The sequence below is a fragment of the Centruroides sculpturatus genome, unplaced genomic scaffold (assembly GCF_000671375.1).
Source record: "Centruroides sculpturatus isolate CEXI.00-Female unplaced genomic scaffold, Cexi_2.0 scaffold110, whole genome shotgun sequence".
In the NCBI taxonomy this organism is placed as follows: domain Eukaryota; kingdom Metazoa; phylum Arthropoda; class Arachnida; order Scorpiones; family Buthidae; genus Centruroides; species Centruroides sculpturatus.
In genome coordinates, this window is record NW_019384339.1 from 696,843 (window position 1) to 712,512 (window position 15,670).

At 28.6% G+C, this 15,670-nt stretch overlaps 1 protein-coding gene across 1 annotated transcript in view; it reads right to left on the minus strand.

The window, feature by feature from the left end:
* Window positions 1-15,670, minus strand: part of LOC111632975 (heterogeneous nuclear ribonucleoprotein K-like) — a 190,425-nt gene that overhangs the window by 26,806 nt on the left and 147,949 nt on the right. Inside the window, exons 10-11 of the mRNA XM_023377493.1 lie at window positions 4,804-5,211; window positions 3,196-3,276 (exon numbers count right to left, since the gene is read on the minus strand). Of these exons, the coding sequence (XP_023233261.1) occupies window positions 3,196-3,276; window positions 4,804-5,211 (489 nt within the window). The remainder of the gene's footprint in view (window positions 1-3,195; window positions 3,277-4,803; window positions 5,212-15,670) is intronic.

Below are 15,670 nucleotides of genomic sequence, written 5' to 3' on the forward strand. Positions count from 1 at the left end.
TTTTCAAATAAATAAATATTTAGTTGAAGTGGAATACAAGTTGGACATCTGCTACATCACTGTTGGTGCACTTTTGAAGTGTGTTTGAATGTAAAAAAAATTCTGCCAGAAGTTTTCATACTAGAAGACATAATTTAATTTAATAAAAAGTTGTTAAGTTTTCAATTTATACTCTTTTCTTTTATTAAACCTCAAAGCCTAACACCCTGCTTTTTGTAATTTAAATTATTCACAATAAATTTTTATGACTGATCTGTAACTCAGGAATTTTAATAATGAAATTATTCAAAATCTTAAAGAAAAATTTGTCAAATTCTTTTGGATTACATTTCATAATTGTTGACGACTCAGCAAAAAGACCCATTGGCTGTTGTAAATTACTTCTTATAATAGCAGGACCTTTTCCAGTTGATTTTTCTGTTTGTAGCAAAGCACCAGTTTCCCAATCAGTCCAATAAAGAAAACTACCATGAACAACAATATCAAATGGATGATGGCCTGTTCCTTCAGATATAATCTACAAGAATAAAATAAATGTATTTGTATTCTGCCAATCTATACAAAATTTTAGCTGTAATTTTAAGCTGAAAATTAAAAAAATAACATTCTATCTAATTTTCAAACACAAACATTATTTAACTATAGTTTCATAGTTTAGCTTACCCTTCTTCTTGAACCATCAATATCACAATTCCAAATAACATAACCATCCTTTTTAGCATCAGCCCAAAATAATGTTTCTGAAGAAAGATCAAGTGTTAAACCATTTGGTCTTATAATATTTTCAGAAACGATTACTTCTCTTTGAGCACCACTAAAATAAGATCTTTCTATTTTGGGTGTATCTTCTCTCCAATTTGTCCAAAATTTAGCTATTATTTAAAAAAAAAACATTTTTTTTAATGAGATGGAACAGTAATTTGATGACCTTGACCTATGAAAAACAGCCTGGAAAAGGTTAATATAAGGCATGATCAATAAATAACCAGTTAATAGCTTAATAAGTGCATTTTATGTTAAATGTAATTAACCTGGATGTTTAGGCATTTATTACACTGTCCCACAAGCCTTTGACTTTGTATTAAAAAATGTTGCAGAACAGATCAGCAAAGCGTGGTTGGCATCCCGTATCTCTTGGTCAAATTGAAAGTGTCTTTCAGCATTTTCTTCAGTTCACCAAAGTGAACTGAAGAAAATGCTGAAAGGGTAAGTGAAAATGGCCTTTACTTGGGTTAGGATTACACATGACAATTGTGTATTATCCATACACAATTGTCATGTGTTAATGATCCATACACATATATCATGTGTTAATGAATTTCCATAAATCCAGTACCTTCTATGATTAGGAACTATATTAAGATACATTGATTTACTTCATATGCTTTCATTCTACTGAAGGAGAACAATTACTACTGATTGGCCATGCTGCTGTTTACTTTATCTATACCTCTCAATTCCTGTCAACATGTATTGCTAGGCAAATTATCTTAGAAGTGCTGCATTCATTGGCTGGTTATTTAGTTATCATCTCTCATATATAAACAACAAACATACAGTTGGTTTGTAATTTTTCATCTTTTTTTTTTACACCATATAACAAAAAATCTCTTAGTTAAATATACAAATAATTGTAAAACTAACTGTTAATACTTACACTAATTTATAACAATTAAATATTGAATTTGATTCATGCCATATCAGTCATGTCCATAAATTTGTGCACACATTGTTCCAGCATAAATAAATTCCAATCTAATTCAAACCAATCTGAAATGCAGTTGGCAAGTTTGGTTGTATTGTGTTTTTTTAAAATTGTTGTTATTTAACTGCTGTTATAATGGCAATTTCAAATGAACACAAGAGATATTTTATATTCTTTGTTCTTAAATGAAAAAAATGCTACAAGCATAGCAGCAGAAATTAACACTGTGCATAATCAAAATGCTATTAATGTTAGGACAGTCCAAAATGATTTTAATAGTTTGTCTACTGTGTAGTTTCTTCATTTTTTATTACTATTTTTTCAATTTATTTTTGTCATCATTCTAATATAAACTGTTACTATTTTAAACAGAGTTTTACAGCACTGTTTAAAATTATTTTATTAAAGTTGACTATGTTGCCAAGCCCACACTCATGCTTCAATTCTCTTCTGCATACCACATTCCTTTCATTACATTATACTTTTAAACTAGCTATACTGCCTTCATATCAATGATGAATATGTATGATAAACAAGATATTTGTTAATACAATCATTTTAAAAACAAGCTTTGAAAAATTGATAGTGATACCAAAATAAATAAAAAATATTGTGCTATATTGTTTTAATCTGTGGCCTATAAAGAATAGCCATCTCATTATAAAAATTTGAGTAAGACGTAATGATTTACTGGTTGCTGAGTTATCAGTTGAAGCCTTCTGTACAGCTGCTGATCATTCTCAAAGAACTGGCAGCTCCAAAACCATGAGTTGCTGCCATCTGATATATATATAAATATAGACATACTAACATTGTATTGATAGTTAAATGTTAAAAATAATAAATTTTCATTTTTTCATGTATCTAATCTATTATTATGTAAATTATTTTAAAAATAATCTCTTCCCCTCTACTTGAAATTCAAAAATGAATTTAAAAAACATCAAACCTTTGATGACATACAGTCATATAGTATATTAGATGCTAACTTAGCAAAGTAATTTGAAAAGTTGTATTATCTTTTCATAAGGAAAAAATTTATGTATGTACTTTGTTCATAAAATTATTTGATTTTATAAGCAAAAAATGTCAGCATAAATGAACCATATATTTATCACATATTTCAACTTTTTGAAATTCAGTATTTTACAAACAAATGATTATATTATATTCAGTATTTAACTCTGAAAGTCTGACTATGCTAAAAATATAAGTTTGTAGTTTATTAGTCACATGAAAATATATTTAGCTGTAACTTTTTAGAAAGTATGTTAGCCTTAACATTTTGTTAACATAAATACTAATATGATTAAATTAAAAACTATACTGTGTCCTCTGTACATTAAGTTAGATTTGTCATACCCAATAACGTATGTATATAATATGATTAATTGTGTTAAACACACATTAAAAAAAAATTATAAAACCAAAGCAAATTAATATAATTTATATTCTATTTTGTTAAAGCTTATATATTAAATGTTACAAACCTCATTTGGAACAGTCACTTGAGTTGAATTTTTATTTCCTCCAAAATTTCCCTGTTTTGAACCAAATAAGTCACAAACAGCCTATATAAACAATAAAAATATCTATAAATATGTTATTTTTAAATTGAAGATAAATTATTGTAATTTTTGCATGTATGTACACACATACCACACAACGGTCCAAATACTTATCACAAAGTCTAATGTAATATTACAACTGGATAATCAGATACACAAATCTTATTCAAATATTTAAAAAATATTAATGTAATTTTTATTACAGTATGTTCAATATGTTTGCCCTCAACTTCAATAATCTTAGAAAATATTCCTGGAAAAAATTGATTAGTATGCATACTCTCTAGATCTGAATACTTTTGGACATATTTTGAGGATAGAGTATAGAATGTACCAAACTCAAAAAAGTTTGGAGGAGCATAAATACCTATTAAGTGTGAAATCTGCCATTCTAAGAAATGTACAGTAGAACCTCGATTATCCGGACTAATTGGGGATGAAGGTAGTCCGGATAAGGAAAAATCCAGATAATCGAAACAAATACTTTAATTTGTCTTTTAATGATAATACAACACGTTTTCTTTTCGATGACATATTGGTAATATTAAAAGTAAATACTGTATTAAAATCGTGATCAAATTTTCAAGAAACAAACGTTCGTATTGAATTTGGACTATTACTGAACAACGCTAACAGACTACCTATTGTTTAAAAGGCTTTTGGTGGCACAATAAGATGGATTTTATCAATTAAAAAGCAGTTGAAACTGCATTTTTATGAATAAAAATTTGACAAACTATTTATCGTTTTATGAAGAGTAAAATTTTTTCGTCTCATTTGCGGCTTTTAAGTAATGCATAAACCTTTGAGGCGCGAGGCCCTTCGGAATGATGTAATTTGAATATAAATTATTTATAAATACGTATGTCAAGTTATATTTTTATTACTACGTAAAATATATTTAAGAGTTTACGACCACTGTGCTGGGTAAGTCGTTGTTGAAAAAAAAAAAGTTATGCATTCCATCACATACATAAACAGTATCATAATTCGCCAAGTGCAAATCAGCAAATTCGTAAAATTTTTGTTTATTTTGAACAATCCGGATAATCGAAAATCCGGATAATGGAGGTTCTACTGTACTTCAAAGTATAATGTCTCTCTCTCTCTCTGTGTCATGTGTGAGAGAGAGATAAGAAATGAGAAAGATTATTAAAACTGAATGATGATGAGATATGCAAAAACATTAGACTTGGTTAGTAGTTTTAAACCATTCTATGTACGAGTATAAGTATACACACAGACAATTTTGACAATATGATAATTATAATTTAATTTATTGAACAAAGTATGAATATCAAAAAGCCATATAAAAAAACTTAAATTTGATACTTGTAATCTGAAATTAAAAGTTTAGAAAGAAAATTACAGTAATTTTTCTCTCTTTAGACTTATTCTTTTTATTCACATTAAAAATAAGTATTGTTTGTATTAAAGAGAATAAAAATCATTATATATATATAACTTCTTATTTTTAGGAACATTTTTAATTCTTTAATCTCTGAAATAAATAAATAAAAATTTAGTTACCTCATCTTGTGTAAAATCTTGTTCAAATTCAGATGACATTCCTGGACCTCCTCCAAGTAAACCTTCAGAATTATCTGAACCAGAAAACATATTTCTATTGCCAGGTTTTCCAGCACCTCTATTTCTGAGAGGCATTCCACCCATTCCTTGTGACTGACCAAATCCTCTAAGTCCTCCTCCTCCAGTATGTCCTCCACGAAAACTATGACCATTTAAATTTTGACCTCCACTATTATCAACAGACATAGATGACATTAAATCCATGTCTTCTGGACAATCAGTATCTAAATTTCCCATTCTATTTCTTGGTCCTGAAGGTAACATCATTCTTCCTCTTCCACGAGGTGAACCCAGCAATCCTTCTGAAGAAGGTCCTCCAAACAAACGACCACGACCACTTCTATTAATAGATTATTAAAATTAAATTTTTCAGATAAAAATATCTAACAGATAATATTAAAATTTCTGAAAAACTTTTTGAATAAATATTTTAATGATAAAGGGTATCCACTGAAAACGAAAAAAAATTCACAGCTATTTCTTAGTAAACAACAATTTTTCCTGGTCCATTTTTAACTCATTAGGAGACATATTCTGATTTGTATCATTAAACTAATTATTATGATAAAAACCAGTTTCTATTGTAATCACGTGACTGGCATTTAGTAAACAGTAAAAATGCTACTATGAGTCATATATTTCGTTTTTGGTTCCAATAGCCAAGTGCAATAACTAATCTTTTCTTATCAACCATTCTCAAGCTGCCATTAGGACACAGTGAACTTAGGTGTAAGGATGATATTACTTCATGAGCAATTGAAGAGAGAGAATCAGCAAATTGATGTCGCAAATGTTGGTTTCTTGTCTTCAAGATAATGCTCTTTGACTGAACGATACATGCGATAATAGTAATGGTATGTCTTCCAAATCCATTACTATTAAATTTACGCAATGAATTATGAGCTAGAGCCAGGGCCAGATTTACAAGCCATGTAAGCTGTAGCTTAGGGCCCCGAGTTTCAAGGGAGCTCAAAAATTTCTACAAAAAATAAAATTGAAGTCAAATTTTGTAATAATTTTTTTTTACAAACCAACAAAATATACATTACTTTTCATTTTGTGTAATATTTAATTATATTAATAACCAATATTGTTTATATTATATTTCTAGTGATTTCTTCTTTTTAATATAAAATTCATTTGGTTTTTATAGATAGTTATTTTTCTTACAATCAGAAATGACAAAAATAAAGTTTTCAGTGTTTCCATTTTTAAATTGTATATTATTTTATAATATATTGCAAATACTTTTTAATAAAATATTATTAAAATTAATGTGTTTATGTTAATTCTCTTTTTTTATATGATTGACTTCTAAAATTTTAAAGGGTTAGTAAGGGGCCTAACACAGAGTTCAACTTAGGGTCTTGAAATGTCTAAATCCGATCCTGTCAACAGCCAAAGTGTTTTAACAAATATCTCAAACTGACAAGTTGCAGTTTGCTGGCTGCATTGTCCTTCTTTGATGACATTTTAACTCAAAAAAAATTTGGCTAGCACTAGTATATGAAAATAGTAAAAACATATGCTTTGCTTGGAAAATGATGGGTTGTAGTCATGTGACAAAAAGACAATATTAACTAAATTGTGATAGTTTAAAGCGTAACAGTTATCGATAGCATGGAACCCAAATGCATCTCAATCACTTAGTATGCGACTGTAGTGAAAACCCACTTAGCACAGAGCAATTTGTCTAAGGTTCATTAACTGCCTTTTTCTAAGGAAACTGACTTATTGAATATCCTGTTTATCACTTTTGTTAAGTTATTGGAAGAGCTCAGAATAGGTCCCAGAACTGAAATCTACTCAATCACAAAGAAATTATTCCAGTTAATCCTTAAGAACAAAGTTTAATGATGAATGGAAAAATCAATAACCAATGAAATAAAAACCAAAATAATCTTAAATCTTAAAAGTCACAAACTGTATGCTTTACTATCAAATACTTAATGGACTCAAATGGTCTAAATTCAGCAGCAGATAATATAATATAAAGATCTCTAAAAAATTAAAGTGCAAGGTTTTCCTAATTTTTTGGTTATTTTTAAACAGCTAGGGAGTAAACAATGAGGATTCACTAAAAAGAATGAAAATGTCAAAACAATATATCTAATATAATAGCAGTGTTTTCCCAAACAAAAGCTCAGAAATATTGTATTATGAGAGATTTGCCACATATCTTTAACTATATTAGATAGAGACTGTGTGATAGAAGTTACATCATGTTATGCAATGCTTACCTATATATGTTCAATTTTGAATGTGAAATATCTTAATATTCAACTTATTACCAATTAATTTAAAGTGCAACTCATCTACATGAACAAATAACAATGTATTTACATTTTTCTGAACATCCAGTAATAAAAGTACATTTTACAATGTAAAACAATCCTTTACACTGTATTTTGTTGATTTTTTTATAATTAATGAGCATTTATTTCAATTTTTAATCATCTTTTAATTAAAAAAATCATGTGACTTCCAGTCCAGACTAGAAGTTTGTTTGTAGTTAATTGGGATCTCCAACTCCTAAGCTTTCCATATTGGGTATCAATTTTCATCTATCTAATTCTATTCTTGAGATTAAAGAAAGACAGACATACAAATGACAGTAGGAATGTATATATGCCTGCAACTTGAAAAATGCAGCCCAATAAAACTGATTATATGAAGTTGACAATAAATGTTGAAGGTTGCAAATATGATCTAACAATAATAATCATAAACAAATTGTTTTCTGAAAACCATGGTTACATATAACTTGCACTCACTATACATTTACCTATTTTCAAATAACAAAAATTTATATAGACACTAACAACACACAAAATCATCATTTAATATCAATGTAATTAATTTTTCCTGTCTGCATTCACCATTTTAAATTTAAAACATTCCAATAATTAGTTGAAACCGTAAATAATAAAATATAAATATAACTAATTAAATTTTTTGTAATAATATATAAAAAATATATAACTTATAGTTTATAGCAAAACAATCAATTATTTATCGTGACATTGGTACAATGTGAGGCTGCAATTTTTAATCTATTTAATTCAAATTATATGATCTCCACCTCAAATTAGTAGTATCTTGCCTCTGTATATCATACTTTCCTGCTAGCAATAATGTCATGCCAGTCATCTATATAACTCCTTTCAGAGGGAAATTTTTGAATCAAAGTAATGTGACTTCCAATCCAAACCAGAAGTTTGTACATAGTTAATCGAGACCTCCTGCTCTAAGCTTTCCATACATGGTCACGACTTTCATCTATCTAATGCCATTCTCAAGACTAAGGAAGAACAGACAGAAAAATAGATGAATGACAGCGAGAATTTATAGGTCTGCAATTTGAAAAAATTGCAGCCAAATATATAAAAAAAAAAAAAAAAAACAATACATAATGATGCCTCATACTTCAAATTTAATTCATTCCAGATGGTTGTTTCAACTACAAATTTTTCAAAGTCTGCATCAATTTTTCCCATTAGAAATAATGGAAAGTGAATTAATCCATTTGAAGACCCTAAACAACAATAATTCTGATAACCTTAAAACAGCAAATACAGATAATTTAAGGTAAAAACAACACAATTAAATGCATTAATAATAAATTCAAACACAAAAATCATAAATAAAATACATAAATACTGTATAGTAAAATGAAAGCTACATTTATTAATCATACACCATTGAAAATGTATGATTTAACAGACTATAGCAAATGTGAGATCCGACCTCCGAATAAGCCAAAAATTGTTCATTTTCCCCCTAAATTTTCGACGTATTTTAAAATAAATTTGTTGCCTCCACGTTAAAATAACATTGTCAGAAAAAAAGAATCATATATCGATCAAAACTTATAACTTTCATCGTTAATATAAACATTCAACCCTAGAACAATGACATTCCTCTGCTGCAAGACAAAAAGTTTATAGTTAAAGTCCGAATTCGTCATTTTGTTTTGGTCCCGGGAACAACTTTGACCTTCCTACCTGCAGGACCAACTCTATCTCACACAATAGGTGATCACCTGACTGAATTTCCCAGTCCGAAGCTATAAAAGTGACTTCTTTCCCCCTCCTCGGGGGAGTCTCACATCTACGGTCTAAAAGGATTAAGTCTCCGGGAAACTTTAACTTTGTGCGTCAAACTCTGTGCCTACGTGGAAGTTAACTAGAGGTATGAAACAATTAATGTAAACTCTCTCTCTGCGAGTTAGGAGCTAGTGAACTAAATTCACTAGATGTTAGATTTTTGTATTCTTTAAATTTTTTTTTCTTTCCGTTTATCTAATAAATTGTTGTTCTCATTGTTAAATGGTGTCCTTTTACTCGTTTATCGCCTACGCCTCCTCGACCTGACAAAAAGTATCCCGACCCTTCGGGACCGCATACGAAATTAGCCATCTTGACAAGTGAGCAGGTTTAACGACCTGTTGCCGAAAAGGGAGAGTCGGCGGTTCCCGACCTCCCCGACGGTTCATACTAATGCGAGATTTTATTCTTTGTTTAGAAGTGTACTTTGAACTCTTTACTTCACATTTGTTAGAATAAAACCAAGTTGTAATGTCTTCATATAAAAAGCTTATCAGGCATATTATGCTTTATGGTTTTCAAACAGGATATAGAAATCACAAGTTTACAAATGGTTTTCCTGATACCAAAAATGGATTAGTTCAACCTGGCTGTCCTTTGACAAGTAGAAATGAGGAAAACAAAAATGTTTGACGGGGATTGTGTCATGGAGTAGGGTTTCTCATTTCCCGGTCTTTTGCTTGTTCTGGGATTCTGGGATAAAAGTGAACTGTTTCCAAGGATCCCGAAAAATAATTAATTATTTTTAAGATATAGAATAAATCTTAAAATCATATGATATAATTACTTTTCATTTTTAAGTAACTTAGTATGTCCTGCAATTTCCAAAATAATAATAATAATAATGCTGTGTAAAATATGTATAAAAAATTACTTTTGAGTAATGTAGAAATTTTCACAAACAGAAAAAGTTTATTAAAGTTTGTTGGAAACTGTATACAACAAAAATGCCTTTGAATTGAGTTAAAAATTTAAAGGAAAAATGAACTTAGATCAAACTTCTAAGTTAGAAAGTAATTTTCGTTATTTAAATAAAACATAATACAAAATATTATTGTAAATTTTTATAACAAGATTTTAAAAAGCAAAAATGGTCAATACTTCAATCACACAATTTGATTCTTATTTTACTAAAGAAAAGTCCTGCTACCGAGTATGCCCTTTTCAATTCAATTGATGTGGGTGAAATAGTCTTTAATACATTTAAAAGAATGTGGATGTTATATGTTATAACTGATTTACGTACGAAAAAATAGTTTAATGTATCCAATGTCGAAATTTTTATCCGTTGTGTGTCGCTTCGCGTTGAATTTTCGTCGATGTTAAGTCTAACAAAGACTATTGTATCGTTAAAAATTATTTTTTTTTATTCTGCAAACAAAATAAATATATTGAAAAATATAAAAACAATAAAAAATTATACTTCAGAAGTTAATTTAGTATCAAAAACGTAAAATATTTGAGTAACCCAAGACAGCCAAAGATTGCAGCGCCACAGCACTGGTGAAAATTTAAATTTGCCATCTGGAATTATTTCGGATAATTGACGTTTTGGATAATCGACACTCTACTATAGCTGTAAACAAAATGTACAAAATTTGCAGATAAAATTTATCATCAAAAGAATTATAAACTATTGAACTAATAATAATAATCTTAAAAATTTATAAATTTTTCATGAAAATATTTATTGCTGTCATCTAAATTATATATTTTTTTAAATATAAAATTTTAAAAGTTAATTTTAAATATATACTCAAAAATATTTTATACCTGTGTCTTTCCTCCAGCTCTTTCTTGTACTAAACTCCGTGACATTGATGTTGCANTATTTCCAAAGGAAGCACTTCAGTTCTTTGCTTGTGCTAGCAAATTTTCACGTTTCAACTTTTTCAACAGTTTCAACAGCAAATTCTTCAACAGTTTAAAAATTGTTGAAGAATTTTTAAGTGTTTAATAGTAAGAATTTGCTTTCTATTTTATAAGAGAAAAGTTTTGAAAACAATTATATTTTATTTAATATTAATATTTGGTTTGGAGTTCAACCCAAATGCAGCCACATGCAGTTTTTTTTCCATCCCTGTGAAGCAGCAGATTCAACAGTCCCAACATAAGATTGCATTCATCTAATATGTTTAAAAATGATATTTCAAATTAAGATATTTTAATAAATTGAACTTATCCATTTCATTACAATGAACAAATTCATAATAACCATTGAAATAAAATCTTTCACAAAAAACTGACTGAAGGAAAAAAATTGCAATAAAAGTACTGAAAATGTGATGTTTGAAAAACTTGAAAAATTCAAATATGATGGTGTATGACATTTTTTGGTAATTTGGAAATTATTGCAAATTTCAAATAGATTATAACAATTTAAACATAGCTTATGATTTTTTAATATGTTTTACTTTGTAAAGAACACACAACTAATAACATCAGCTGAATCCATATTCTGGGCAAGATTATAATAAGCATGGAAATAATTCTAATTATTTTTTGATTATAATATATAAATATATGTATTATTATATATGTTTAAGCAGGGCAAACACTATGATTTTGCTGGCTGATCATTGCCAAAAGGCTTTGTCTGACAATGTTTGTGGAGAGAGCAAACGTAAGATAACATTTTCCTCCAGCAAGGAGTCAAAATACAGCATTTCCAGACAAAAATTGCTGCCTCCATCAAGAGAAGTACTGCTATTTTTTGTTTTTTGTTTACAATCTAAGACAAAGAAAGAGATGACAGGAATAAGAGGGCAGATGTTGCTACTTGCCACTCAAATTGGCACTAGTATTATCTGAGATGTTCACTGATTGGTTATTTATGGTAACCAAGTTGTGTCGTCCAAACATTTTTAAAACTACTGTAAAAACTTTAAAAGTATGTGGAAATTTTCCAAAGAATAATCTCGCTGACACTATAAACCTAAATTCAAATTCAAATCCAGGAAATTCAAAATTGATCTTTGTCTCCTGATTAGAACAGACTACATAAGAGAAAACTTAGCTTATTAGTCTCAGCAGAGAGTTATTCTTTGAAAAATTTCAACATATGTTTAATGAAAGTCTGCCATAGCAATTTTGTTGTCTAAATTGTTCCCTGATAAGAAAGTTGGTTAATTAACGTGCAACATGTTTTATGACATCAAAGTCGACCATTATACCAAATCTGGTCAAAAATATTTTATTCATCCAATTTTGTGAGAGACTGTGGAAACTATCCTTTTATTACAGTTGTTTTTTTTTTCAGATGACAGAGTCTCAGAACAGAAATCAAAAATTACCTGAGTAGTATATATATAAAATTAAAATAAAAAATTTTATTTTGTTATCTTCATGACAATCTGAAATTTAAGTAATATGAAAATAAGTATCATAAAATAACTAAAATCTAGTGTCAATTTCCTGACCTAAACATCTGCTTAAGTAATTTCATTTGTCAAGATATAATGTTATGTTCAACTTGATAAAAATTATCTATTAAAATAATGAATAATGTGAAATTGAGAATTGTGAAAAATGAAAACTCTAATATTGCTAGAATTTGCTAATCTGCTGTCTTGCCGGTTTGACATACTAATTGTTAAATGTATTTAAACATTGAAGAAAACATAGTTTTTATAAAACACCATTATTTAAATATAATTTACGAGGGCTGTTCGAAAAGTTCGCGGCCTTGCCTATATGCGGCGCTGCGATCAATTTAATTTTTGGCGGGAATAATTCAGCCATCCTTGCTAAAGATACGATACCAATTTCCGCTTGATTTGTCATAAAGTTTTGCCACGAAAGCTTAGCAGATAGTCAATGTGCACATGCTTTGTCAAAAATGGAGAAGATGGAAACTCGTGCGGTCATAAANATTGATGCTTGTATCAAGCATCATCAGTGAAGAACAAGAACTTATTTGATCCTAGTGTCAAGTTATAGAGGTAAAAATTAGATTACATGAATTTTTTGAATGATATAACAAATTTTACAGAATGTAGTTATTGAGAGTCAAGTTTATGAGACACCACTATATAAGTAAAAGTTAACAAGTAACTGCAATAAAAATCTGATATTTTATATTTGAAAGTTTATTCTTTGAAATTACTTTTCTATTTAAAGTTTTAAATTCTTAAATAATTATAGATGATGATATTACGTCTAAACTAAAATTTTATCTAAAAGTGATCAGTAGACTAACTTTTAGATATAGTATTCCTATAAATGTAATATCATCACTTAATTTTAAATAATTGAAAACTATACAAATTTAAAAAATTATCTTCAAGTTCACACAAATGGTAAATCCTTAACTAATTTTGACCTAAACATGGTAATACAGATCAAACATATGAGTATTTTTAATAAGTACTGCAGAATTCTCTGGAAGACTATAAATTGAATTTGATAAATCTAATAATTAAATGACTTGACATTGCAGATAAGCATGTCATTAATTTTAATGAGCAATTAAAGAATTATAATAAAATTTAAAAGGAGATAAACCTACACTTATATAGTGCACATTATTGCATTATTAACAGTTTAATTTAAAAACTATACTTACAGCTATAATTTATAAAAGTGTATATTGATTATTTTATTTCTTGTTAAATTTTTGAAAATATTATTTAAAATCAATTACTTTATGACACTTATATATTAAAAAACTTATGCTAAATAATAATTTTTTAATGCTTAGTAAATAAATTTATTAATAGAATTTGTTACATTTCTAATTTTTGATTTAAAATGTAAATATGTACTTTTAAAAATGAAAATGTATTCATAATGTATAGTTGCGTTTTATAAGGACTGAAATCAACTACTCTGTTTTTGTATTAATGTATCAAACATTAATTAAATGAAGACAAAGACATTAGAGACAAAATCTTAACATACATACAGTAGAGCGTCGTTTATCCAAAAGCTGGTTATCCGAAAACATTCCAGTCGGCAAATTTAAATTTTCGCTAGTGCTGTGGCACTGCAATCTTTGGTCTTATCTTGGGCTACTCCAATATTTTATTTGTTGGTGTGTGTGTTTTAGCTGGCAGCAGTGGCACTTTTATGTGGTGTTTTTCTGAGGACTGTGTGTCGTGCTGAATCGAACGTTTTTGATACTAGATTAACTTCTAAAGTATAATTTTTTTTTGTTTTTATATTTTTCAATATATTTATTTTGTTTGTAAAAAATAAAGAAATAATTTTTAATGATACAATAGCCACGATTATTATTTTAAATAGTTTACGTTAGGCTTAACATTGACGAAAATTCAACACGAAGCGACATGCAACAGAGAAAAATTTAAACATGGGATAGGTTAATATATTTTTTCATACATAATCAGTTATCTGATCAACCCCAGTCCCCAACTGATTCGGATAAATGACACTCTACTGTACTTATCAAGAATTTGAAATAAAATACAGAATTTAATAAGAATAGAAAAAAAATTGTTTATCTTAGACAAACCAAATTTGGACTACTGTAATTTCTTGTAGATAACCTACAGGATACCTTTATTTAAAATTCCATTTGAAAGAAAGTGTAAACTATGCTATTGCAAGCTGTTCTTGAATGAGTTCATAACTGCAATTATAAACTCATCCAATAGGCTTTCCTTTGTCTGAACATACGAAGTGTGTACTTAAGAACATACGACATAACTTTGCATGCTGCCATTGTTATTTTTCCTGAAACCACGAAAAGGCATGTGTAGTTATGCCTTGCCTTTAGTTCTCATATTTTAATTTTGTATGTCAATTCAACTTTATTATTATGACTCAGAAGCTGATAAGTTTGTGAGGAGTCAATTCCAACCCTCTTTTTTTTGTTTGGGAATTATTTTTAGTTTGTTATTATTATTTATTTTTGGGGCCTTTTATTTCATTACAAATAGACTACCACACCTCTTCCCAAACAAATTCTAAAGTGAAAATGAAAATCACCTTACCAAGACAACTGCCAAGAGAAAATTGAATATGTCATCAACCTGGAAATGACATCTTGAGGGGAGACTTCCAAGAGAAGTTGAAAAAATAATCTCCACCCCAAACTGTCAATGAAATACAGGACAAATTAAAAAAAGAAATTATGTGAGGGTGATTACATAACATATAGAAGACGATTATTAGAAGTCAATAATAATGTTAACTATACAGTTAACATTACTAACCTATAGATAATAATGTTAACTATATAGTTGAGTACAGTCAACCCCCCCCTATAAGATCATAGATACGTTCCATTCTTTAGGAATCCGATTTCTTACGAGTCCTTCCAATCACAGCCCAACATGTGAGAAGTTTATGGACTACGGCTGATTGAAAGGTTTTCTTCCATAAAATTAATCGATTCTAGTCTAATCCGACTCAACATTTCCAAAATACGTATATTTTTCTTGGGAATAATCCGTATAAACTATGCTATAAACACAAAATTGTAGGATTACTTACCGACTGTGCACCATTCGACAGTGCCATTGCTAAAGCTTGTTTTTGTCGCGGAACAGCTCAGCAAACAGCGGCCGATTTCTAGTAACTTATTTTTCTGCGAAAACTTCGTTGAACTTTGGAGACATCATTAATATAAATAATTTTAATCACCGTTGAATAAGAAATGTTTCTTTCACAAGAAATGTATAAAATTACAGTACTGTATTAGACTTACGGTAGCTAATTTACATACTGTACAGATGATA